Here is a 25,991-nt window from a genome sequence, read left to right on the forward strand (position 1 = left end):
AAAGAAGGGCCCTGACCCGAAACGTCAACTTTCCTGGTCCTCTGATGCTGCCTGGCCTACTGCATTCCTCCAGCTCCACATGGTGTTATCTCTGGCTCCAGCATCCGCAGTTTTGCTATCTCTGATGTGGGAGGTGAGCTTTCAAGGCTGCAGGAGCTAAGACACAGATATATGAGAGAGTATCCAAAGGTGAGGGGTTTGTCTTGTGAGCAGATTAGATCTATCATCTGTGGAGTTTAGAATGAGATGAGATGAGACGTAATTGAGACATATCAGAAGCAAAAAGGATTGGCAAAGTGGACGTAGGCAGACTGTTTTCCCTGTAAGGCAATCTAGAACAAGATGTCACAAATTTAGGATAAGGGGCAGCAGATTTAAAACAGAGACGAGGAGAAATTACTCCCCTCAAAGGCTGTGGATTATACTACCCCAGCGTGACGAATGTCAGTGCAGTGAGGAAATTTGAGGAAGAGACAGATAGCTGAAGGGTCCAGGAGAGCGGCAGGAAAGGGGAGTTGAGACTGAGATGAGATCAGCCACCATTATAACAATGAACACAGCTGGTTCGAGGGGCTGAACTGTCTACTCCTGCTCCTAGTTCTTACGTTCAACAGGGAATGGACTGTGTGTAAACCTGAACATTCACCCTCGCTCACGGAGCCTGATTGCTGCTTATGGGGACCATCATTAGGGAAATGGCTTGTTGTGGATGATTGGGGGAATTCAAGAAAAAAACAAGACCCTCACGACTTGAGAGAGAACTGCAATAGATTCCCAGAGGACACAATCACATTGCATCAAATGTGTCTGCCCATTTCACCAGAGAAGTGAGAACTGACCTATGTTAGCAGGAAGAATGAGGAGACGACAATAAAACACAGGGTATAATTCTAAAGGAGATGCAAGAGCAGTGGCACCTGGTGCTGTATGTGCACAAACCGATGCTGAATGTGGCAGGGCTAGTCAAAGTGATAACTGAAGAACATAGACACAGGGCTTTATAATGTAAAGTCACCATAGCCCTGTCAGATCATCGGGCTGCTCTCTGTGACGATAGTCTGGCTTTAAGAGGTGTATTTGGTCCTGGTTATTTTTACGAACTAAGTTTGGGACAAAGTGCTGTAAAGCTAATAAAGTAAACCGTTTGTGAGGTCTTGGGGCTTTTTTTTTTAAAAAAGAAAGTTGGAACAACAGAAGCAGTCTGAATAGGTGGGGGTCAATCTCCCACAGAACCAGGATTTCTTTTTAAGTCTTAACCTTCAGTAGCAGTTGCTGCTGGGGTCTTGAAACTGGATGTGGAAGTTGTATCCTCTCTGTTACAGCTAAAAGCTGGGGGTTCCCTTCCTGCTGCTAGAATTGCATGTCAGAAAATCCAGTTTATGGAATTTGCTTTGGCCAAGCGTACATTTATGGGTTGTTACTATCTGGGAACAGATTAAGATTTTCAATAGAGTTTAAGGCATTCCAATTCTTTCTCTTGTTATATTTTAACTACAGTAAATGAATAAAGCGCGTTTTGCTTCAAGATTGATAGTTTGACCAATTGACTGCAATGCCTGGCACTTGCCTTTAAAAGAAGAAAAAGTTAGGGTCAATGCTATGTTCTTCATATATTTTGAAGTCTGGTCCATAACAAACTGGGGCTCTTGTCAGGATCAAGAGCTTTAGTGTCAGGTTGGGTTGAGGATTATTAGACTCAAAAGATGGTGAGTGGCAAGTGTTGAATTTTCTGGGTGTCTGATAGTCCCCATGAGAGGCATTCAGGCTCAGTGAGCGAGAGTAAACGTTCAGGTTTACGCACACTCAAATGCTTCCCTGTTGAACGTAAGAGCTAGGAGGGGTAGACAGTTCAGCCCCTCGAACCTGCTCTGTCAATCATTACAATGGTGGCTGCTCTCATCTCAGTCTCAACTTCCCTTTCCTGCTGCTCTCCTGAACCCTTCAGCTATCTATCTACCTCTTCCACAAATTTCTTTCTGGTGTTGAATTCCGTTCGTATAAATAGGGTGTGCCTTGTGTAATAGTAGCAGGAATCAAACTCTCGCTGTTGGTGTCACTCTGCATTGCAAACCCAACATTCATTTATCTGAACTTTGGGGCGGCACGGTGGCTCAGTGGTTAGCACTGCAGCCTCACAGCACCAGGGACCTGGGTTCGATTCCAGCCTCGGGCGACTGTCTGTGTGGAGTTTGCACGTTCTCCCCGTGTCTGCGTGTGTTTCCTCCGGGTACTCCGGTTTCCTCCCACAGTCCAAAGATGTGCAAGCTTGGTGGATTGGCCATGCTAAATTGCCCATGCTAAATTGCCCATAGTGCTCAGGGGTGTGTGGGTTATAGGGGGATGGGTCTGGGTGGGATTCTTCAAGGGGCGGTGTGGACTTGTTGGGCCAAAGGGCCTGTTTCCACACTGTAGGTAGTCTAATCTGAACTCAACAATCCCCCCCCACCCCGCCTTACATAGATATACAAAAGCAAGGTACTTACATTAGTCTGGCATCAACTGAAGCACAGCATCTTGTGAAGGCTTTGGAGACAGTATAGAAAAGACAAACATGACTGAAGGGGACTTCAATCACATGGGGAGTTTGGAAAAGCTGGAGTTGATCTCTTCAGAATAAGGGAGATTGAGAGGAGATTTGACACAGATGTCTAATAACGTAAGAGAAATAGTCAGGGTCAAAAGAGAGCAACTTTTCCCCACCAAGATCAAGAAACAGAGGGCACAGATTTAAGGAAAATGGTAAAATGATCAAAGCTGCCACGGGAAAATATTTTTATGCAATGACTGGTTAAGGAGCTGGAACGTAGCTCCTGAGGAGATGGCAGATCATTTACTGGTTTTAAAAGGGAAATGGTTAATTGTGCAGAGAATGGAAAAAGAAAAATTGCAGCACTTCAAGAAAATGTATTGGGAGGGGTAGGGTGGGGGAAGCAGAATGGGCAGTATACTTTAATATATTTACTCATGGGATGTACAGATGGTTGGTTAGGCCAGGAATTATTACACATCCTTGACCATGCTTGAGATAGCGATCAGAGGAGTCTCCTCTTGGGTGGTAAGATTCCACATTTCTTAGAACAAAGCACAGGATTGTTTACCGAGATAGTGGGAACTGCAGATGCTGGAGAATCCAAGATAACAAAGTGTGGAGCTGGATGAACACAGCAGGCCAAGCATCATCTCAGGAGCATAAAAGCTGACGTTTCGGGCCTAGATCCTTCATCAGAAAAGGGGGATGGGGAGAGGATTCTAAAATAAATAGGGAGAGAACTCTGCACCTATCTTCTCCTCTATCCATCTTCAGTCCGCCTCCCCCTCTCTCCCTATTTATTACAGGATTGTTTACAGGTGGTCACAGAATCCCTACAGTGCAGAAAGGGGGCATTCAGCCCATTGAGTCTGCACCCTCCAAAACGTATCCCACCCAGACTCCCCACCCTAATCACTGTAGCCCCACATGTACCATGGCCAATTCACCTAGCCTGTGCATTTTGGACTGTGGGAGGAAACTGGGGCAAAACCACACAGACACAGGGAGAACGCACAAACTCCACACAGACAGTCTCCCAAGGGTGGAATCGAACCTGGGTCCCTAGTGGCGTGAGGCAGCAGCCCTAACCACTGAGCCACCCCTCCAACCACGAGTTAGGTCATACAGCCCCTGAACAGACCTTTCAGTCCAACCAGTCCATGCTGACCTTGTTCCCAAACTAAACTACTCCCACCTACCTGCATCTGGCCCATATCCCTCCAAATCTTTCCTATTAACCTCTCTGTTGAAATATCTTTTAAACAACGTAGCTGCACCTGCATCCACCATTTCCTCTGGCAGTTCATTCTACATGCAAACTACATTGTAAAAAAAGGTTGCAAAATCTTTTTCCTCTGACCTTAAAAATAAGCCCCCCCGCCCCGGTTTTGAAATACCCCACCCGAGGGAAAAGACCTTTGCTATTCACTTTATCTGTGCCCCTCACGGTTTTACAAAACTCTATCAGGTCACCTCTCAAACTCCTTTCCAATGGAAGAAGTACCAGCCTATTCTTAGTACTCACGCCTTTCATACCCAGCAACATCCTGGTAAATCTTTTCTGAGCCCTCTCCAGCTTAATAATATCCTTCTGATAAACAGGGAGACCAGAACAGCACACAGTGCTCCAGAAAAAACCTCACCAATGTCGAGTACAACTTCAACATGACATCCCAACTCCTATACTCAGAAGTCTCAGCAAAGAAGACAAGCATGCTAAACACGTTCTTAACCACCCTGTCTATATAACACCCTACCATTAATTGTGTTAAGTCCTGCAAGTGTTTGTTTTAACAAAATACAATCCATTGCATAGGCTTGGTAAAGATTGTGGCAAACCCTGTATACATTTTCCTGCTCCATTTCAATAAGTTCTGTTGAAGGGATTGGCATGCTTGCTGAGTGCTGCGCGTGCAATAGCTGCACTCAGCGAGGATTTTGGGGTGGGCAGGAGGAAATGAACAAAACTATCTTTTAACACATAAAAGACTTTATCAAGCCATACTGCATTCAATTACTGAACGCCAGCACTTGCTAACCTCTCTCTATCATTTTCTTTCCCTCTCAATGTCCCTGCAATGGCTCAGCAATATTAATATAATGAACAACGGGATTGTATCTACATTCCCCAAGAGCTCTGGAATCAGCCCCACAGCCACAGCAACCAATGGGAAAGCTGCAATTAGATTCTCAACACCTTGAAGTCAAAAGAAGGGTGATGAACATGCTCTTTCTCCCAATGGTTTACCACATTCACCCAATGCATGCACAGCAAGCTAGGACAGGAGTAGGAGTCGAATAATGTGTACGACCAACTTGACTAACAGACTTGAAAGGGTATAGAAATGATCTACAAAGATGTTGCCACGGTTGGAGGGTTTGAGCTACAGGGAGAGGCTGAATTGACCAGGGCCATTTTCCTTGGAGTATCGGAGGCGAGGGGATGCCCTTACCAAGGTTTATAATGTCATGAGGGGCATGGATACAGTGAACAGGCAAAATCTTTTTCCCCAGGGTAGGGGGGCGCCAAAACTAGAGGGAATAAGTTTAAGGAGAGCGGGGTAAGATTTAAAAAGGACCTGAGGGGTAACTTTTTCATGCAGAGGGTGGTGGACTTCTGGAACGAGCTGCCTGAGGAGGTGGTGGAGGCAGGTACAATTATGACATTTAACAGGTATTTGGATGGGTATATGAACAGGAAGGGTTGAGAGGGATATGGGCCAAATGCTGGCAAGGGGGACTGGTTTACTTTAGGATATCGGGGCAGCATGGACAAGTTGGACGGCTTTAGTAACTTGTAAACATCCTTATCAGGCTTTCTCCCCTCCTGCCCAGCACTGTCAGAGGTTCCAGTCTTCCTGTAAGAAGTTACAGCAAGTAACCTCCTAGGCATGAAAGATGCCACGGTCACAATTTCAAAGAGGAGTCGTGACCGAATATTTATCGGTCAGCTAAAACCATCACTAAGTCAGGATATCTGGACATTATCACAGTTAGGCACCAGCTGTCGATCTGCCTACATCACGGCCGTGATGAAAATTCTCAAAAGTACTAAAAAGTGGCTGTGAAGCACTTTAACACCTTTCACTGTTCCAGCATGTCTTATATACATGCAAGTTCTTTCAATCACTCCTCCTGACATTAAAAGACACTTTAACTAGTTTTTTTAAAATTAAAAATAGCACTTGCCATCTTGGTGGGACTGTGGTTAACAAGGGTTTATCTTGGCTGTTTCCTGCCCATATATGTGCCCCAGATTTCTAGCTTCAGTAGAAAGTTCTTTCTGTGCCAACGACCCATACTTGCAAACACAAGCACACACGTATGTACTATGAACAAACAAATCTGCTTATGGCACTTTCGGTGTAGTAAAGTGTCCTAAAGCGATTTATCAAACAACGTTAGCTACTGACCTGCATAAGGAGCTATGAGAACAATTGAAAGGAATTAAGGGACATTTTAGAGAAAGGTAATGAGGCAGTGGGGTTTAGGAAGGGAATTCTAAAACGCAATGCTAATGCAGCGCTAGCTGTGGACACCAATGAAATTCAGCAAGGTCAAAATTGTAATGACAACGATCTGACTGTGTAGGGCTGGAACAATCTACCAAGAGAGGGAGGAGGAGTGTGACAAAGTCAAGCAAAAAAGTTTTCAAGCTGAATAACTGCAAAAACTGGAAGCCAGCAGAGGTCCAGCAAGCAAGTTAAGAGACGAAAAGCAGAGGTGAGCAAGTAGGAAGCATGAGAAACACAAGATGCATCAATTAAACTCAATTGTAACTCTGTCACTATAAACAGCAAGTGTGGGTGGTTACTGTTACAGTAATCCTGTATAAACTCAACTGCTCAGCAATTGAGGTCAAGTCACATGAGAGAGAGTCTGCTCACAAACTGGGATAATAAACAGAAGTGTTCCCTTTCCCAAGGATCACCTCACGCACTCCTTGCAACCTCTGTCCTCATCAGGGAGCCCAGGTCGAAGGCTCAGCAGAAGCTGCAACCTCCGGCGACCGGGCTTTCTCTCCCAAGTCAGGGAATGATGAGTGCTTCACTCCAGACGCTTGTGCTAACCAGTACAGTATTCGGGTAAGCACCGCACATCCCCAAAGAAAACCTGAGCTTGACTGAGGCCCTGTCTGCCCTTTTTAGTTGGGTAGGAAAATCCTGCTATTTTTCGGGGATTATCTAGGTTTCCAAGCCAATATTTATTCCTTGTATAAAGTCATGAGAAACAGGTAACGTGTTTAATTTGTTGCTACTTGCAGACCCTTTCAACAGCGACTACACTTCAAGCACAGAAACAGGAGTAAGCCATTCAGCGCACTGAATCTGCATCCCATTCAATACAAACATGACTAATCAAACACTTCAAATGTCTTTTATCAACTCTGTCTCCAGAGCACTTTAAGCCATTGGCAATCAGAAATCTATCAACCTCTACATTAAATGCACGAAAAGACTAAGCTCTGCAGCCCTCTGTGGTAGAGGATTCCAAAGACTAACAACTTCAGAATAAAAACAAATTTCATCATCCAAATTGCGCCCTCTTTATTTTAAGTTGCGGCCCCTAGTTCAAAACTCTATAACCAGGGGAAACATCTTAATTGCATCTAATCTATCGCTTTAAATATTTGGTATGTTTAATTGAGGTCACTTCTCATTCTTGGGAACTTTAGGCAAGCTGGGTCTGCATTCTCCAATCCCGCCATCCCAGGAACAAGTCTGGGAAATCTCTGTTACACTCCATCTGTGCCGAAAACATCCTTGCTGAGATATGGAGACCGAAACTACGCACAGTCGACACAAACAGTAATTCACTGCTTGCAAAGTGTTTTGGAACTGCCTGATGTTGAGGGACGGGCTTTAAAAATGTATATTCTTTGTTCTTTTGTCCCCCCCCTCCCCGCCTTTGTTATTCACTCTGGAGCCTTTGATGACTGAGACCCGCTCTGCATACTGCGCAGGGTCCCAGAAGCCGCCTCGGGGTTAGAAGGGTTGAGGCTGAAAATTTCTCCAGAGTGCAGGCCAGCGATACCTGCATGGGGTGGACTGCGGTCAGTGCAGGTGAGCTACACACAACTCAACATAAGGGGAAGCAACATCCACATACCTGAAACAACCATGGCCTCATTGGGACCACAAGTTTCGAACGACATGTTGAAGTTGCGGAGTCACAAAGAATCCTGAAAAAAAGGGAAAAACTATGATTAGCTGCTAAGTGACACGAAGCCAAATGTACCAGGGCATTCCATCAACCACAAAATCAAACATTCCAAGGTACTTTGCGGCAACGGTCAAACGTCATCTGACAACGAGCCACACGAGATATTAAGACAGGTGCCGAAAGCTCAGTCAGAGAGACAAATTTGAAGGAGTACTTTCTAAGAGCTGAGACAGGCAGAGATGTTCAGCAAGGAATCCCAGAGCTTAGGCCCCAGGCAACTAAAGGCCTGTTCATGAATGGAGGAGCAATTAAACTCCAGGATATGCTCGAGGTTAGAAACAAAGCAAATCAAAGATACTGGACGATTGTAGATTACAGAGTGTCCTAGCACCAATTCTCACCTCTGATCAACCATGTGACGTTAGGCTATCTGCATAACTGCTGTCCCTGAGGAGGGGTTGCTGCCACCATCCTATTTCAGGGTAGGGGCGTTTGGGTTGCTTGGTCTAATGTGGCAGAGGAAAACCGCTTTCCAGACCAAAGGGAAGAGCCTTGTCAAAGTATGAGGGAATCTGAAGGCAAGCAGCATTTGAAAATCAAAGTTTTACCAGTCAGCGAGCCAAGGAGGTCAGTGGAAGCAGGTGGTGCAGAGGAACAGGTCTTGATAAGCGTGAGGACACAGGCAGTTTGCAAGTTAAAAATGAATCCGACTGCTGTACTTTTACTACAACTGCACAAACTGTTTGCGACTTATGTTTTACAACACAGACAGGCCAATTGGTCTCTGCTGACAAAAATAAGCAAAACTCTAGCTAATCTGCTTTTTTTTTTAAAAGTAACAAAGGATTGATGAGTGTAATGCTTTGTGAGGGATATACATAGACTTCAAAATAAAATCAAGATACAGTGCTGCACAATAGACTCATGAGCAAAGTTACAACTCTCAGAATAAGACAGATATTGCAATGTAATACAAAATTGGCCAAATGGCGGGAAACTGCTGTCAGTGATGGATGAAAGTTTATAGTGAAATTCCCCAGGAGTCAATGGGATCTTACTCCTCAAGCTAATAAACAACCTAGACCTTGATGCACAGGGAGCAATTTCAAATTCCGTGGATGATACTTTTATTCTTAAGATGAGTGGAGAGAGATTTAAAACAGATATGGCGGCAAATTCTCTTTAAAGAGGGCAGTTTGTAAGTGGAATAAACTTCCAGAGGAAGTGGTGGATCCAGGTACAGTTACAATATTTGGAAGGGATTTGGACAATCCATGAATGAGGGGGGTTTGGAGGGACATAGCCAGGAGCAGGCAAATGGGACTAGTTTAGTTTGGGACTATGTTCAGCATGGACTTGGACCAAAGGGTCTATTTCCATGCTGTATGACTCCAAGATACAAAGTTCAAACATTGTGAATGATGAGTACAGTGCAGAACTTCAAACAGGCATAGACAAGTCTGTGAAAGGCAGACTAGTGACAGTTCAACACAGAGAAATCTGAAGTGATTCATTTCACAAGGAAGCACACAATAAAGGATGCAACTCTAAAGGGAGAAGAAGTGATTAAGTATAGAAGTCATTAAAAAGTAGCCAGACAGGTTGAGGGAACAGCTAATAAAGTTTACACCGCTGAATCTTAGTCTGTCACAGAGTGAAAATGCGAGCGAGTCATGTTTGTTGAACTTATAAAGGACATTAGCCCTGTCGTGGTACTGCATCCAGTGCTGGGTGCCACACTTTAGAAAGGATATGAAGATGGTAGACAGACTGCAGAAAAGATTTACAAGAATGGGATCAGGAACTTCAGTCATGGAGGTAGACTGCAGAAGCTAGGGCTTATCTGCCTGAACAGAAGGTTGAAAAGAGATTTGACAGCCCATCAAAACCATCAAGGGTGTGGAGAGAGATAGAAAGTTCCCACTCCCCATGAAAGGATCAAGAACAGGAGGCATGAAACTCAAAAGCAGTCATCGTTAGGCTTTTTAACTGAATTCAAATTTTACCATCTCCAGTGGTGGGGTTTGAGGACCGAGGCTCTGAAGACGTGGGTTCAAGTCTTACTCTGGCAGATGGTGAAACGTGAATTCAATAAAAACAAACTGGAATTAAAACAAAAAAATTCAAAGGGCAATTTGTGACCATTGTTGCTCATTGTAAAAACCCACCTGGTGCACCAATGCCCTCTAGGGAAGAGGTCTTATGTTAGTGTTCCTACCTCTGAGCCACAAGACCCAGGTTGAAATAGTGCAATAAGTGTGCAATAATATCTTTGAGCAGGTTCTTCAGAAATTATTTAAGATCAATTGCACTTCGGGAAGAATAGCAAAGAGGATGCCGAATGGAAAGGGGCAAGACCGTAGTTCCCCTTTTTTGCAGGGGTGGTGACGATTAGTGGTAGAGCGGCACCCAACATCAGTCACCTGATCAGTTTCTGACGTATGAAGAGAGACCAGATTGGATAGGACTATATGCACTGGAATTAAAAAGAATGAGGAGGATCTCTCAGAAATCTATAAAGATTTTAACAGGAGTCAATGGGATAAATGCAGAAAGTGTGTCCGCAATGACGAGGGAGTCCAGAACCAAGGATGACAGCATGAGGATTTGGGGTAGACCCTTCAGGACTGAGATGGGGAGAAATTCCTTGACCCAGAGAGTGGTGAGGCTGTGAAATTATCAGTCACAGATCACGGTTGAGGCCAAAAAACTGAATGTTTTCAAGCAGTTAGACATTGTTCTTAGCGTGAAATGGAATGGGGAGAAAACAGGAGCAGGATAATGGGTTGGGAAATCAGCCTTGAATATGCCAGGTGATGCTGCCAGCTCGAAGGGGCCAAACAGTCTATTCCTGCTCCTGCTTTCTACGTTTCTAGCCTTACCCGTTCTTGGCCTACATATGACTCCAGACCCAAGACAACATGGTGAACTCTGCTCTCCACACAACTAGGAAGAGACAATAAATGCTGGGTTGGGCAGCGACATCACACCCTCTGAGCAAAGTAAATACAATAGTAACCTGGGGCTCTTTCCAGTGATCAGTACCTCCCTGCCATTTAGATACAGTTATCAGCCCAGCTGCTTCAACACTGACAAGGGCTGCTCCATCGTTGGGGAAACACGACTGGTGGGGGTGTCACTGTGCCTCAGGCGAGAGGCAAGGCTGAGGCGCACAGTCTTACATAGGGACCACAGCCAGCGGTCTGCATCGCACGCTGGCCCATCTAACGAACTGACACACCCCCTCCAACCTCGCGGACTTGAGGCAGCACACATCTGCAAATACTGCCTGGGGGTGTCAGAGGGAGCCCCACAGTAATCGGTAAAACGGGGACTTCCGGCTCACGGCCCTCAACCGCTGCGTTAAACCCCCACTGTCACCTCTCCCAGAGTTAGGCACAGAGAGTCACTGGTGCGCGTCCCATCTTGTTGGCGACACAGAGGAAGAAGCAGTCGCTGGCTGCCCTCGACCGGGGGCTGCCTGAACGTTGCCGCAGGGACAGGCCGCTGCTGCCGCTGATGCTCAGCAGACAGTGGGGAAATGAGGAACCCACCGTAACTGAAGGCTTCACTCGCACTTGAGGCCATTTAGGAGCCATCACAGGGTGTTTCACCAGCGTCAGCTCGCTCGCTGGAGCTCCTCTCCTGAACATTAATGCCAAAACTCCGGCTGCGCTGCCAGAGGTGGGGGTTCCTTGACTGGTGAGAGATCCCCACTCTGTACCATCTTCCCTGTTGTGCTGAGCACCACCTCCACCATCACAGGTGACGCTCACCCTGGGCAATGTCACTGTTTCCCCAACATTACAATCACGGTCGCACTCTGACACTACAGCACTGACTTTGGTGGAGATGTCCCGTGACGGTAAGCGGCAGTGTACAAATGCAACTCTCTTTTGTCTTTCAGCACAATATTCCACACCTTCCTGCATCCTGGCCACCCTCGAAGCAGACAGCAGACTCCGACCTGTGAAAGAAGGCAATGCCTCTGCAATCCCAGCAGCGATTAACACACGGGCCAGTCTGAAATGTGCCAAGAACAGGGAACAGGCACAAAACGCACTGGATTACTCAGTGAATGTGAAACGGGTTGAAGCATGAACAGACGTTGCTGGAAAACCCCAGCACATCTGGCACCACCTGTAAGGTGAAATCAGATTTAACGCTTCAGGTCCGGTGACGCTTCCTCAGAACTGACGCTTTTCCAGCAGCTTCTGGTTTTGTCTCTGATTTACAGCAGTGCTTCTGGTTTTCATGAAATTTGTAACACTTGGATGATCCGTAATTGGCTTAAACCCCAAACCTGTCTATTTGCACTTGCGTCTTTCATATCCACTGGATATCCTCATCCATGCCACTGCCAACTAGCGAATGTCAAAACGTAGTCAGTATTGTTAAAATAGGCTAGCAGATTGGCCAGTTCACGCACAAATCCTTGTGAACTACAATGGGTTAAATGATCAGATAATGGGTTTTGATAATCATGGTTGATGAATTAATTTTACCTAGTAAGGTTTTTTAAATAGTTTTTATTTAATTGGATAATCGAGATGATTGCATCGTTCAACCTGTAATTTGTAGTGACATAATTGAACAAATGGGATTGGAGCATTTGAGCTACAGGGAGACACTGAATAGGCTGGGGCTATTTTCCCTGGAGGGTCGGGGTTGAGAGGTCATCTTACACAGGTTTATAAAATCATGGGGGGCACGGATAGGGTGAATAGACAAGGTCTTTTTCCCCAGGGTAGTGGAGTCCAAAATTAGAGTATAGGTTTAAGGTGAGAAGGAAAAGATTTAAAAGGGACCTAAGGGACAACTTTTTCACACAGAGGGCGGAGTGTGTTTGGAATGAACTGCCAGAGGAAGTGGTGGAGGCTGGTACAATTGCAACATTTAAAAGGCAACTGGATGGGCACATGAATAGGAAGGATTTAGAGAGCTATTGGCCAAACGCTAGCAAATGAGACTAGATTAATTTAGGATATCTGGTCGGCATGGACAAGGTGAACCGAAAGGTCTGTTTCCATGCTGCACAACTGTCAGTATATATAACTTTCAGAGAGAGCCGGGACAGATATGACAGGGTCAGTGACCTGCTTCCGGGCAGTTCAGTTTCTAACAACGCAAGCCTGCCTCTGCATGACTGAAAGGTCTTGCAATTTGGGAAAAATAAATAAATAGCACGAGCCAGCTTCTTACTTGAGGTTCTCACTGCCACACACTGAGGGCCATGGTACCAGCATTCGGTAGACGCAGCACATGTAGCTTTTTCATCCCCATCGGAATCCTCACTCACAGGGAAAACCTCACACAGCCATCAGGGAAATGCAATCAGCAACTACACACCTCTTTCTGGAAACTCTCCACATTTCTGAACATTATCAATTCTCTCACAATCGTATACTGTCTGCCAAGCTCAATCCCCGACACACTGTCTCTCACGCTCTTCTGCACAACCTCCCATCTCTCTTCAAACTTCAAGCTTACAAATTTTGCATTTTACAACAGCTAAGCGGTGTGCTTTGACTGACCTCACCTTGTTTCTGAGTTGTTCACTATAACATAGCTCTATAAAAAGAGAGAGTGCACAGGGAGGTTAAGAAGCTTAACTGTTTGTGCACTCGGTCAGGGTGAGGTGCCTGTCAGCATGCAGATAACAAACAAGGGCGTCTGATCAAAGGGGAAAGAGGAAAAAAAAACAGCTTCTTGGCTGTTAGGACGTGAATCCATACAACAGACCTGAATTTATAAAGCTGTCCCCACACACTCTCCCCAGACATCGTGGTGCACATTATAGGTAATCACGTGCTTTCCCCCCCCCTCACAAAGGAGCCGAGGCGGTGAAGTATTTGGCATGGCAACCAATACCAAGCACAGCAAGATCCCACAAAGTCACATGACAGGCTGACACACACAATCTCTTGGATTACTTGTGACAGCCTTTTGAGGGATTAACATTGGCCACACCTCTGGTGCTCTCTCTTTCCAACAGTTCTACGTGTACTGTGTGCATGAGAGGGAGTGCACATGTGATTGTGAGAGAGAGAGTGTGGGTGACAGCATGCTTCTGTATGCGTGTGTTAGGTTGGTGGGGGCGGGGGGGGAAGAGAAGAAGAGATCCTGCAAGATTTTGCCAGGGCATCTCTGAACGACAGCACCACTGACAACACGGCTCTCTGCCGGCTGTACATTGTGGACAGGAGTATGTACTCAGGGTCAGGCATGCTACTCCCTCCAGCTCCACTGAGCAGACAGCACTTCCCCAACCCCAGACACAAATTTATCACCACAACCCAAGTTATGGGGCATTTCTGGAGGGCAAATTAAGTGAGAACGGTTAGACGGGTCAGCAGAGCACAATTAAAACAATTCTGAAGATACGTTGCATTCAGAGTGCTCCCTTATTTTGGGAGAGTTTCCAGCAGTCATTGTTCTGTCTTGATTGAACTGAGCTCACAAGTGAAGTTGTGAGAATCATCAACGTTTCTCCATGAATACATTAAAATGTTATGGATAACCACAGTTGTGGGGATGCGATGCATGAATTAGGGTTACACATTAAATTGAGCAACAAATAGAAACGGTTTGATTTTCCAGAACAAAGTCGAACAGTCCTTTCACAACCTCACGGCCACTTCCTCACTCGACTGATATCTAGTTCTAAACTGCATTCCTGAGGCAGGAGGATTGCCCAAGAACCTGACAGCACTGCCCATTCAATTGCCACACCGATAGGATGCAATACCATTACAGCAACCGTTTGCATTTTCATAGTGCCAAGGTACTTTCTAGAGCCCTGTGCAGTCAAACGTAACACTTAGCCCCCACTGCATTAGTCTTTTCACTCTTTCAGGGTATGACGGTCTCCAGTCAGGGCCTGCACACATAACCTATCCCCAACTGCATCTCAGCTACACACTCTGCCACATTAAGTTATACAGGACATTGGTGAGGCCTCTTCTGGAACAGTGCGTGTAGATCTGGTCACCCTGTTAACAGAAAGGATATTATTAAGCCAGACAGAGTTCAGAAGAGATTTACCAGGGTGTTGCTGGGAATGGAGGGTTTGAGTTATAAAAACAGACTGAAAAGACTGGGACTCTTCTCATTGGCATGTTGGAGGTTGAGGGTTAACCTTATTGAGGCTTATAAAATCATGACAGGTGAGTGGCAGGTCTTTTCCCCAGGATGGAGGAGTTCTAAGCTAGGGGACATACTTTTAAGGTGAGAGGAGGAAGATTTAAAAAGGACATCGGGGCAATTTTTTTTCTTACACAGAGAAGTTTGTGTGTGTGGAATGAACTGCCTGATGAAGTGGCTGATGCAAGTACTGTTACAACGTCGAAAAGACATTTGGATGATTTCATGAACAAGAAAGGTTCGGAAGGATATGGGCCAAGTGCAGGTAGGCGGGACTAGTTTAGGTTGGGAACATGGTGGGCATAGACTGGTTGGAGCCAAGGGTCTGTTTCCAGGGAGTTGGAGTTCTTCGTAGGTCCCACCAGCTCAGGATGGCAGACTGCCCTCTGTAAAGGATGTTACGAACTAGCTGGCTTTTTGCTACAATTGATTATAGTTTCACGATTGCTATTACACAGATGAGTTTTGCATTCAACACACGCTAATTTAATTTATATTCCACCAGCTGCAATGGTGGAATTTAAACCTGTTAGCACAGCATTCGCCCAGAATGCTAGCCCACTGACTTAACCAATAAACCATCATCTCTCCTCCCAGCTCTTTCTATTTTCTTAAGGCTTTTCATTTTTGCCCCTCTCGGTCTCTTAGTCTTTTCTTCCCTTTGGTCAATTTGCTTCTCTTCTTCCCTCTGAATACCCCGACGGACAGTCAAACTGCTCAGATCTTTTCTTGCTTTAGCCTCAGGAATGCAGTTTAGAACTAGATATCAGTCGATTGAGGAAGTGGAAGTGAGGTTGTGAAAGGACTGTTCGACTTTGTTCTGTATCACAGGGAGATAGGGTGGTTAAGTTAGCATTTAGCCTGCAGTCCCCCTTTCCTCCAAGGGTCTCTCATTATCCTAGCATTTTGAAAGCTTTTCTTGACTGCCCAAATACCTTCAGCCACTACCTTTTGTCGACTGGATCATTTCTCTCACTCTCACAGATGCAGGCACTGAAACGGTATCGTTGCAATGAGGCTCGTAGCATACAAGTGGCTGGAACAGTATATCACTAAGTTAGCCTTTGCCCTTGTACCTCCAAGCTTCACAGAGCAGAACCACAGAACAGCACAGGAGGAAGCCATTCGGCACACAATGCCAATGCAATCTCTTGGCAACTGCAGGTCAACAAGTGCCACAACCCTCTCTACAATTTTCTTTTTGTCAAATAATTCCTGTTACAAAGCCCTGACTGGACATGCTTGCACTGTCAGGCAGTTCATTCCAGATAGGAACCACTTGAGTAAAAATGCCTTTTCCTGGTGTTGCCTTTCATATTTGTTATATACCTTATGTCACTGCACCGTGGTTCTCAAAAAAACCCCACTAAAATAAACTGATTCCCCCATTCTCTCCATCCTGACTTCTTGCAAATATTCTAGAGCTCTATCAAATCTCCTCTTAGCCTTCTTTACTCCAAAGCCTAACTTCTTCAATCTTTCCATTCAACTGATGTTTCTCAGTCCTATCCCTGTGAACCTGCGCTGCACGATTTACAGCAAGATCTGAGCAATGTTCAGACGTGGGATAGTAAATGGCAAGTCAGATTCAGACACTCCAGTGTCAGACAATTATGGGCCATCAACGTGAGAAAATCAGACCATCTCCTCTGACATTCAACATGACGACCATGGCCGAATCCTCCCATCAACATTAAGGGTTATCTTTAACCAGTTATCAACTGGACCAGGTACAAATCCATAATCAGGTACATAATTCATTGCAGTTTGTATCACAGGGAGATAGGGTGGTTAAGTTGGCATTTAGCATGCTTGCCTTCATTGCTCAGACCACTGAGTACAGGAGTTGGGAAGTCATGTGCAGGGCATTGGCGAAGCCACTTTTGGAGTACAGGGTCCAGTTCCGGTCACCTTTTCATAGGAAGGCTATTATTAAATTGGTGAGGGATCAGAAAAGATTTACCCCATGGTTGCTGCTGAGTTAGGAGAAGCTGGATATTATGGAAACTTCTTTTCCACTGGAGCATAGGCGGTTAAGGGGTGACATTTTCAAAGTTTATAAAATCATGAGGGGCACAGATGAGGTGAATGGCAGGTGTCTTTTCCCCAGAGTGGGCAATTTCAAGACCAGGGGTCATATTTCTAAGGTGAGAGGAGAAAGATTTACCAAAGACGCGAAGATATTATTTTTCCCCCCAGAGAGAGTAGTTCGTGTGTGGAATGAACTTCCAGAGGAAGTGAACAAGAAATGTTTGGACGGATACAGCCGAAATGCAGGCAGGTGGGACTAATTTAGTTTGAGATTTTGGTTGGTCCAAAGGGTCTGTTTCCCACTATATAACTATATCTAGGACTCTATACAAACACTGAGGTGAGAAGATCAGCGAGAAACTGGAAATGTCGTGCCGAGAAGCTCACCTCCCGACTCCCCAAAGCCTATCCACCATCTGTAAATTAGAAATCGGGGCGTAATGGAATATTTCCATTTGCAGTCCAATAGGACAAAGCAACCAGCTGAGTTGCACCACATCCACAAACATTCACTCCCACCACCAACACACAGTGGTGCAGTGCATATCCTCCATCCACAAAATGCACTGCAACAACTCACAAAGACTCTTAACAGCAACTTCCAAACGGACACCGTGAATCCTTCACCTTTACCCGAGCAACATTCTTCAGCCCCACCTCCCAATTCACACGTGCTGTTATTTTGACTCTTGACAAATAAACGTAAGTTAAATGAGCAGAGCTACAGAAAACAAACTTTCCCCAGCAAATCACTGTCAGTTGTCTGCAAGAATAAACATCTTTTTCCCCCCCAATTGTAGCCTTTCAAATTCTTTATCACTCTCCCCCACAGTCCCTCCTCGCTTGACTTCTCCTTCAACCATCAGCAGTCCATCTTCCCCTCTGCTTTTGCAGGGATTCTTCCATAACTTCTAAACACAAAGCGAAATACTGCAGATGATGGGAAGAACTGAAGATAAATGCAGAGCGAAGGCAAAATTTGGCAGGATCCACCAGCACCAGTGCAGAGGGGTACGGAGTTGCCATTTTAACAATTCATAAGACCATAAGACATAGGAGTGGAAGTAAGGCCATTCGGCCCATCGAGTCCACTCCGCCATTTAAATCATGGCTGATGAGCATTTAAACTCCACTTCCCTGCACTCTCCCTGTAGCCCTTGGTTCCTTTTGAGTTCAAGAATTTGTCGATCCCTGCCTTGAAGGCATCTAACGTCCCGGCCTCCACTGCACTCTGCGGCAATTCATATCAGACCTAAAATATTAATCATGTTTCCTCTGTCCACAGGGAGCTCCCTGTGGAGTACCTCCACACTTTCTGTCTTTACCACAACATGGAGGTGCCACTGTTGGACGAGGGTGGACAAGGTCAGACACCACTCAACACCAGGGTCATGGTACAAACAGGTTTGTTTGGAAACACAATTCTAACTTTGAACAAACCTGTTGGGGCTACTACCTGGCTTCGTGTGGTTTCTGGCCTTGTCTTTACCACCACAGTCCTCACTGCTTTCTCTAGGCCCCACACCCCTCCCTCCAAGGAGCTCATCACTGAGGCAACTTGAAGTGTTACTGGGAAAAAAAATTCACAGCAAACAAAAAGAGAAGCCCAGCCCCGAAGGGAGGGAGATGCGAAACATGGCAGACATCTAGCACAGAACAAACTTGGAAACAGTGAGAAGGTGCGTGACTGCTGCTGGGGTTTAAGCTTTCCCTTTGCTCCTCCTCTGCCACAGGGCTGCAGTTTCCTCACAACATCTGGGTGCCTGGCTTGTTGCGCAACGGGAGAGCCCAGAGCCCGGGGGCTGTCCTGCTGCTGAAGGCCCAAGTTCAGGTCCAAGCCAACCCTCCCACCTACCCACCTCCCGCTCTCCACGTCAAGCTTTATGGGCCGTCGGCACTCACCTGTCCCCTCCACCAGCTGCTCCTGCGGCCACACTTTCCCAAAAGCTCCCAGCTCCCTCTCCTCCGCCTTTCTCTGCGATCACAGGCTGACACACCCGAGCCAAAGCTTCAACTCCCAACAAACAAGCGGGCAGACCCGGTCCTCCGCAGAGTGCGCCACCCCCGGAGGGGAGGAGTCAACGCTGCGCCGCCAAACAGCTGGGAGGAGGAGGGGGCAATCTTCCTGGCACAGCGCCACCCCCGGCGGGGAGGAGTCAATCCTTTCTGATGAAGAGTCGAGGCCCGAACCGTCAACGTTCCTGCTCCTCTGATGCTGCTTGGCCTGCCGTGTTCATCCAGCTCCACACCTTGTTATCTCGGATTCTCCAGCATCCGCAGTTACAACGCATCATCCTCCGACACTTCCGCCATCTACAATCCGACCCCACCACCCAAGACATTTTTCCATCCCCACCCCTGTCTGCTTTCCGGAGAGACCACTCTCTCTGTGACTCCCTTGTTCGCTCCACACTGCCCTCCAACTCCACCACACCCGGCACCTTCCCCTGCAACCGCAGGAAATGCTACACTTGCCCCCACACCTCCTCCCTCACCCCTATCCCAGGCCTCAAGATGACATTCCACATTAAGCAGAGGTTCACCTGCACATCTGCCAATGTGGTATACTGCATCCACTGTGGTATACTGCATCCACTGTACCCGGTGTGGCTTCCTCTACATTGGGGAAACCAAGCGGAGGCTTGGGGACCGCTTTGCAGAACACCGCCACTCGGTTCGTAATAAACAACTGCACCTCCCAGTCGCAAACCATTTCCACTCCCCCTCCCATTCTTTAGATGACATGTCCATCATGGGCCTCCTGCAGTGCCACAATGATGCCACCCGAAGGTTGCAGGAAGAGCAACTCATATTCTGCCTGGGAACCCTGCAGCCCAATGGTATCAATGTGGACTTCACCAGTTTCAAAATCTCCCCTTCCCCTACTGCATCCCGAAACCAGCCCAGTTCATCCCCTCCCCCCACTGCACCACACAACCAGCCCAGCTCTTCCCCTCCACCCACTGCATCCCAAAACCAGCCCAGCCTGTCTCTGCCTCCCTAACCTGTTCTTCCTCTCACCCATCCCTTCCTCCCACCTCGAGCCGCACCTCCATTTCCTACCTACTAACCTCATCCCACCTCCTTGACCTGTCCGTCTTCCCTGGACTGACCTATCCCCTCCCTACCTTCCCACCTATACTCTCTCCACCTATCTTCTTTTCTCTCCATCTTTGGTCCGCCTCCCCCTCTCTCCCTATTTATTCCAGAACCCTCACCCCATCCCCCTCTCTGATGAAGGGTCTAGGCCCGAAACGTCAGCTTTTGTGCTCCTGAGATGCTGCTGGGCCTGCTGTGTTCATCCAGCTTCACATTTTATTATCCTGTTATCTCTCTCCTTTACACCACGGCTCCACCAACCGGGGGTGAGCGGGCGGGGGCTGATGACGAGAAGGCAAACCTCCTGAAGCGGAGCCAACCCTCCACACCACTGCACCGTCTTCCGGGTGGTCTTGTGGTGGGGTAGGGTCGAGAGGAGCCAATCCTCCTGAAACAGAGCCACCCTCCGGCGGGAGGAAGATAATTTCCCCATGCTGCTGCACCGCCCAGTTGGAGGGAGTCCTCCTGATACAGCACCACCCCCGGCCAGGTGGAGCCAGTCCTCTACAAACAGCGTCACCGTCGGTAGGGTAGAGCCACAGCACCTTGCCGCTCTCGGCGGGGAGGAGCTATTCCAGCTTCAAACAGCGGCCCCTCCCACGACGGTGCGCGGACCTCAATCCTCCAATAAACAGCGCCACCCCCGGCGGGGAGGAGCCGGTCCTCCTGAAACAGCGCCACTCTCAGCGGGGGGGGCGTACTGACATCCCAGATACTGCCCAGCTCTCTGTTATCAGGAGGACACCAAGTCGCTGGAAAAGCTGAACAGGTCTGGCATCATCTGCGAAGGAAAAAACAGAAATAACGTTTCGGGTCCAGTGACCGTTCCTCCCGAAACGTTAACTCTGTCTTTTATTCCTTCACAGATGCTGCCAGACCTGCTGAGCTTTTCCAGCAACTTTTGTTTCTGTTCCTGATTTACAGCGTCCGCAGTTCTTTCAGTCTCTATCTTACCCAGGTCTGGAGAGTTTTGTAGTGTTTCGTTCAAAGTCTAAACATCTCAGTAATTCTACTCTCTGACACAGTATAATAAAGGCATCTTCCTAAAATACCATATCTGCTTCGGAGAAAAAAAAGTATTCATTGGCAAGTTAATACTACCCTTTTACATATCCACCCCTGCTCTTTGTTCAGTGGAACTCTTGCTGATTATGTTTTATCTTAAGCAACATAGATTTTATTTGCCAATATATTTGCAATGCACTTTTGTTTTGCTACTGCATTCGTTTTGACATGCTGCAGTTTCAGCTCCCGGCAATTGACATAGAATTTCTTTTTTCGTATCTTATTCTGATTGCACCTTGCCAACCAGAGCAGTCATAGAGATCCACAGCACAGAGAAAGGCCATTCGGCCCAGGGAGTCTCTGCTGGCCAAAAGCCTTACTATTTCTATCCCGTTTTTCCAGCAATAGTCCATAGCCATATATGCCTTGCAACAGATTTTCAAGCAATAGATTTCTGAGTCCTCCTCATTTATTTTGTTATCTATGCGGAGTACAGCCAACTGCTTTAGATGCTCATTGTATTTCAGGTTCAATGGAAGATTTAGCGAATATAGTTTGACAGGGCACCGGATCAAAAGAGATCACGGAAAACAGATAAAAGCAAAACATGTGGCGGGATGGAAAGATAATAACACTGTAAAGAAACAAAGTGGGGAAACAAGCGGCGGAGGAAGACAAATGAATTGATCTGCCTTTTCTGGTTTTGTGGTTGTTTCAAATTGTAATCGTTATCATATCAAAATCTTTTGCTGTAAATTTGTCTTTTGCTGGGCGGCCGGGAGGGGGAGCTCTTGCACTAGTCTCGCCTGTAACCTGTGAACAAGTCTTTGGATATCAACACTTCCCAACCTCGGGTCAGTTAAAAAGTACCCTGTCTTTCTGGTTTTATTTCGTCAGCTTTACAGCTTTAGCTTCACAGTTGTTCGCATTTTATTCCAAATGTCATGTAATGCATTTAGTCCAAGTCCACTTGAAGCCTCAATGCATTGTCTACATAATTTACATTCCCTCCCTAGTGTTGTGTGGCTAGCAATTTTGGAAATACTAGAAATGGTCCCTCCATCCAAATCATTTATTTAGATTATGACCCCAATGCTGACTGTTGTGACACCTCACAGGTAACAGCCTGCCAACCAGAGAATGACATCCAGTTTATTCCTACACTCTGTTTTCTGTGTATGAACCCATTTTCAATCCATAATACTAGATTACCCATACTCTAATAATATATTATTTTGTTTCCTAACCTGTGTGAGGTCTTATCAAAGTCCTGTAAAAATCAAAATGCATTTCATCTATACCCACACACATATTTGGGAAAGAGATTAATACATTTTTGGGTTTTAAAGGCAATAATGGGCATGTGGAGAAAGAGGAAATATAACATTGAGACAGAAGATCATATTGAACGGCACAGCAGACTCAAAGGGCCTACTCCTGATCCTATTTTCTATCCATTGATTTTCCATGGGCTACAAGTAACATCTTCAAACCAATGGCAATGAGCTTTTCAAAATGATTTTACTTTAAAGGAATTGCATGCTGACTCTGTTCAATCAATACTTTGTCAGCATGTCTAATTATCATACCCTTTATAAAAGCTTTGAACATTTTCTCTATTACTGATGTCAACCACTAGATTTTCTAAGCTATCTCTTCTGCTTAAATAGTGAAATGACATCTCTTAATTACACAAACCTTTCCAGAATCTACAGAATACTGAAAGACAGTCACCAATATGTCTCCTCCCCTTATAGCCACTAGCTTCAATGCTCTGGGCTGAAGTTCATTTGCGCCAGCCAGTTGATCAGCCTACAATCAAGTTAGTTTTTCAAATAGTGCTTCTTTATTCATACCAACTCTTTTCAGTTCCTTATTTAGCAGACATAGTGTAGTTCAATTTGCAAAAGGCATTCAACAGCATGATTAAAGGATTAGCTAAGTGGAAACAGAGGGTTACATTTTCCCATTTGTAGATAAATTGCAGTGTTCATGAGTTCCACAGGCTACTCCTGTTCATTTTTCTTGGGACCTTATAGCCTTAAGGTGCTTTTGATGACATTTTTTGGCTTCTGAGATGAACAAACAGCATTTCTTTTCCTTTTTTCCACCAAAGGTATGATAAACCTTAAGGTACGAGAATAGCCATGTGAAGCATTGCTAAAAAGGGTTAATTTCTGCTCTGCCATACAATATGATCATAGCTCAACCCCTGTCTTATTGTTACATTTCTTCCTTCCTTCTTTCCATACCCCTTGATGCATTTAAAATCAAAAAAGTTATCAAACTCTATCTTGAATGTGTGTGTGTGTGTGTATGTGTGTGTGTGCATGTGTGTGTGTGCGCATGTGTGTGTGCATGTGTGTACGTGTGTGCATGCATGTATGTGTGTGCATGCACGTGTGTGTACGTGTGCATGTATGTGCATGTGTGTGTGCGCATGTGTGAGTGTGCGTGTGTGTGCATGTATGTGCATGTGTGCATGTGTGTGTGGTGGGGTGGGGGTCGTCGCATAGATGTGATGCATTTGGATTTTTACAAGGCTTTGATAAGTCACCGCACAGGTGAGGAAACAAAATTGGATTGTGGGTAATCTGGAAGTATGGATTGAGAATTGGTTCACACACAGAAAGCATGGAGTAAGAACAAACTGGCTGTCATTCCCAGGATGGCAGGCGGTTACCTGTATGGTAGCACAAGGGTCACAGGATGACGTGGTGATGTAATGGTAACATTGGCAGACTTCCAAACCAAGACCCCAAGCCAATGTTCGCAATCCCATCACTGCAGATGGCGAGACGTGAATAAAGCCTGACATAAGGAGCTAGCCTAATGACAGCCATTGGTGATTGGTGTAAAAACCTATCTAGTTCGCTTCTATCCTTTAGGGAAGGAATCTGCCAACCATACCTGTCCTACATGTGACTCCGGACCAACTGAAATGCAGTTGGCTCTTAACTTCCCTCTGAGCAATTAGGAATAGTCTATAAAAGCAGACCCAGCGAACAACAGCCACACCCCACGAATGACTTAAAACATACGAGCCTCGATGCCGGGGGATGCATTTTGCAGCATTTGAATACTTTGTTTTATTTGGCTTCAAGACTGCTTCACCTGCAGCATGTTGCAACACAGAGCTCAGTCCTAACACGTCCTGACTGGTTTTGTGTCTGTTCGAGTGCATGGCCAGTTTAACATTCTGATCAAATTCCGTAACTGTATGTAAAATCAACTCTCTGCGACAATCTGTGATAATGGGAACTGCAGATGCTAGAGAATCCAAGATAACAAAGTGTGGAGCTGGATGAACACAGCAGGCCAAGCAGCATCTCAGGAGCACAAAAGCTGACGTTTTGGGCCTGGACCCTTCATCAGAGAAGGGGATAGGGAGGGGGAACTGGAATAAATAGGGAGAGAGGGGGAGGCGGACCGAAGATGGAGAGAAAAGAAGATAGGTGGAGAGAGTATAGGTGGGGAGGTAAGGAGGGGATAGGTCAGTCCAGGGAAGACGGACAGGTCAAGGAGGCGGGATGGGGTGGTAGGTAGGAAATGGAGGTGCGGCTTGGGGTGGGAGGAAGGGATGGGTGAGAGGAAGAACAGGTTAGGGAAGTGGAGACAGGCTGGGCTGGTTTTGGGATGCAGTGGGGGGAGGGGACGAACTGGGCTGGTTGTGTGATGCAGTGGGGGGAGGGGACGAACTGGGCTGGTTTTGGGATGCAGTAGGGGAAGGGGAGATTTTGAAGCTGGTGAAGTCCACATTGATACCATTGGGCTGCAGAGTTCCCAAGCGGAATATGAGTTGCTGTTCCTACAACCTTCGGGTGGCATCATTGTAGCACTTCAGGAGGCCCATGATGAACATGTCGTCTGAGGAATGGGAGGGGGAGTTAAAATGGCTCACGACTGGGAGGTGCAGTTGTTTGTTGCGAACCAAGCGTAGATGTTCTGCAAAGCAGTCCCCAAGCCTCTGCTTGGTTTTCCCAATGTAGAGGAAGCCACACCGAGTGCAATGGATACATATCTGGATACATACAAGAAACATATCTGGTTGATATGGAAGGTCATCTTGGGGCCTGGGATGGGGGTGAGGGAGGAGGTGTGGGGGCATGTGTAGCACTTCCTGCAGTTGCAGGGGAAGATGCCAGGTGTGGTGGCATTGGAGGGGAGTGTGGAGCGGACAAGGGAGTCGCTAGTAACTGATGTCCATTTCAAGCCCACCAACTCCCACAGCTACCTAGAATACACCTCCTCCCACCCACCGTCCTGCAAAATTTCCATCCTCTATTCCCAATTCCTCCACCTCCGCCGCATCTGCTCCCAGGATGAGGCATTCCACTCCGGCACATACCAGATGTCCACGTTCTTCAAGGACCGCAACTTTCTCCCCGCAGTGGTCGAGAACGCCCTTGACCGCATCTCCCGCATTTCCCGCAACACATCCCTCACCCCCCGCCCCCGCCACAACCGCCCAAAGAGGATCCCCCTCGTTCTCACACACCACCCCACCAACCTCCGGATACAACGCATCATCCTCCGACACTTCCGCCATCTACAATCCGACCCCACCACCCAAGCTATTTTTCCATCCCCACCCTTGTCTGCCTTCTGGAGAGACCACTCTCTCCGTGACTCCCTTGTTCGCTCCACACTCCCCTCCAACCCCACCACACCCGGCACCTTCCCCTGCAACCGCAGGAAATGCTACACTTGCCCCCACACCTCCTCCCTCACCCCCATCCCAGGCTCCAAGATGACCTTCCATATCAAGCAGATGTTCACCTGCACATCTGCCAATGCGGTATACTGTATCCATTGCACCCAGTGTGGCTTCCTCTACATTGGGGAAACCAAACAGAGGCTTGGGGACCGCTTTGCAGAACACCTCCACTCGGTTCGCAATAAACAACTGCACCTCCCAGTCACGAGCCATTTTAACTCCCCCTCCCATTCTTTAGATGACATGTCCATCATGGGCCTCCTGCAGTGCCACAATGATGCCACCCGAAGGTTGCAGGAACAG

At 46.7% G+C, this 25,991-nt stretch overlaps 1 protein-coding gene across 1 annotated transcript in view; it reads right to left on the reverse strand.

Moving 5' to 3' along the window:
- LOC125446620 (flotillin-1-like) overlaps nucleotides 1-18,933 on the reverse strand; it is a 37,131-nt gene extending 18,198 nt beyond the window's left edge. The window contains exons 1-2 of the mRNA XM_048520326.2: nucleotides 18,770-18,933; nucleotides 7,640-7,712 (exon numbers count right to left, since the gene is read on the reverse strand). Of these exons, the coding sequence (XP_048376283.1) occupies nucleotides 7,640-7,685 (46 nt within the window). The 5' untranslated portion in view covers nucleotides 7,686-7,712; nucleotides 18,770-18,933. The remainder of the gene's footprint in view (nucleotides 1-7,639; nucleotides 7,713-18,769) is intronic.
- Between the last annotated feature and the right edge of the window lie 7,058 nt (nucleotides 18,934-25,991).

This window comes from Stegostoma tigrinum, chromosome 34 (genome assembly GCF_030684315.1).
Source record: "Stegostoma tigrinum isolate sSteTig4 chromosome 34, sSteTig4.hap1, whole genome shotgun sequence".
Classification (NCBI taxonomy): Eukaryota; Metazoa; Chordata; class Chondrichthyes; order Orectolobiformes; family Stegostomatidae; genus Stegostoma; species Stegostoma tigrinum.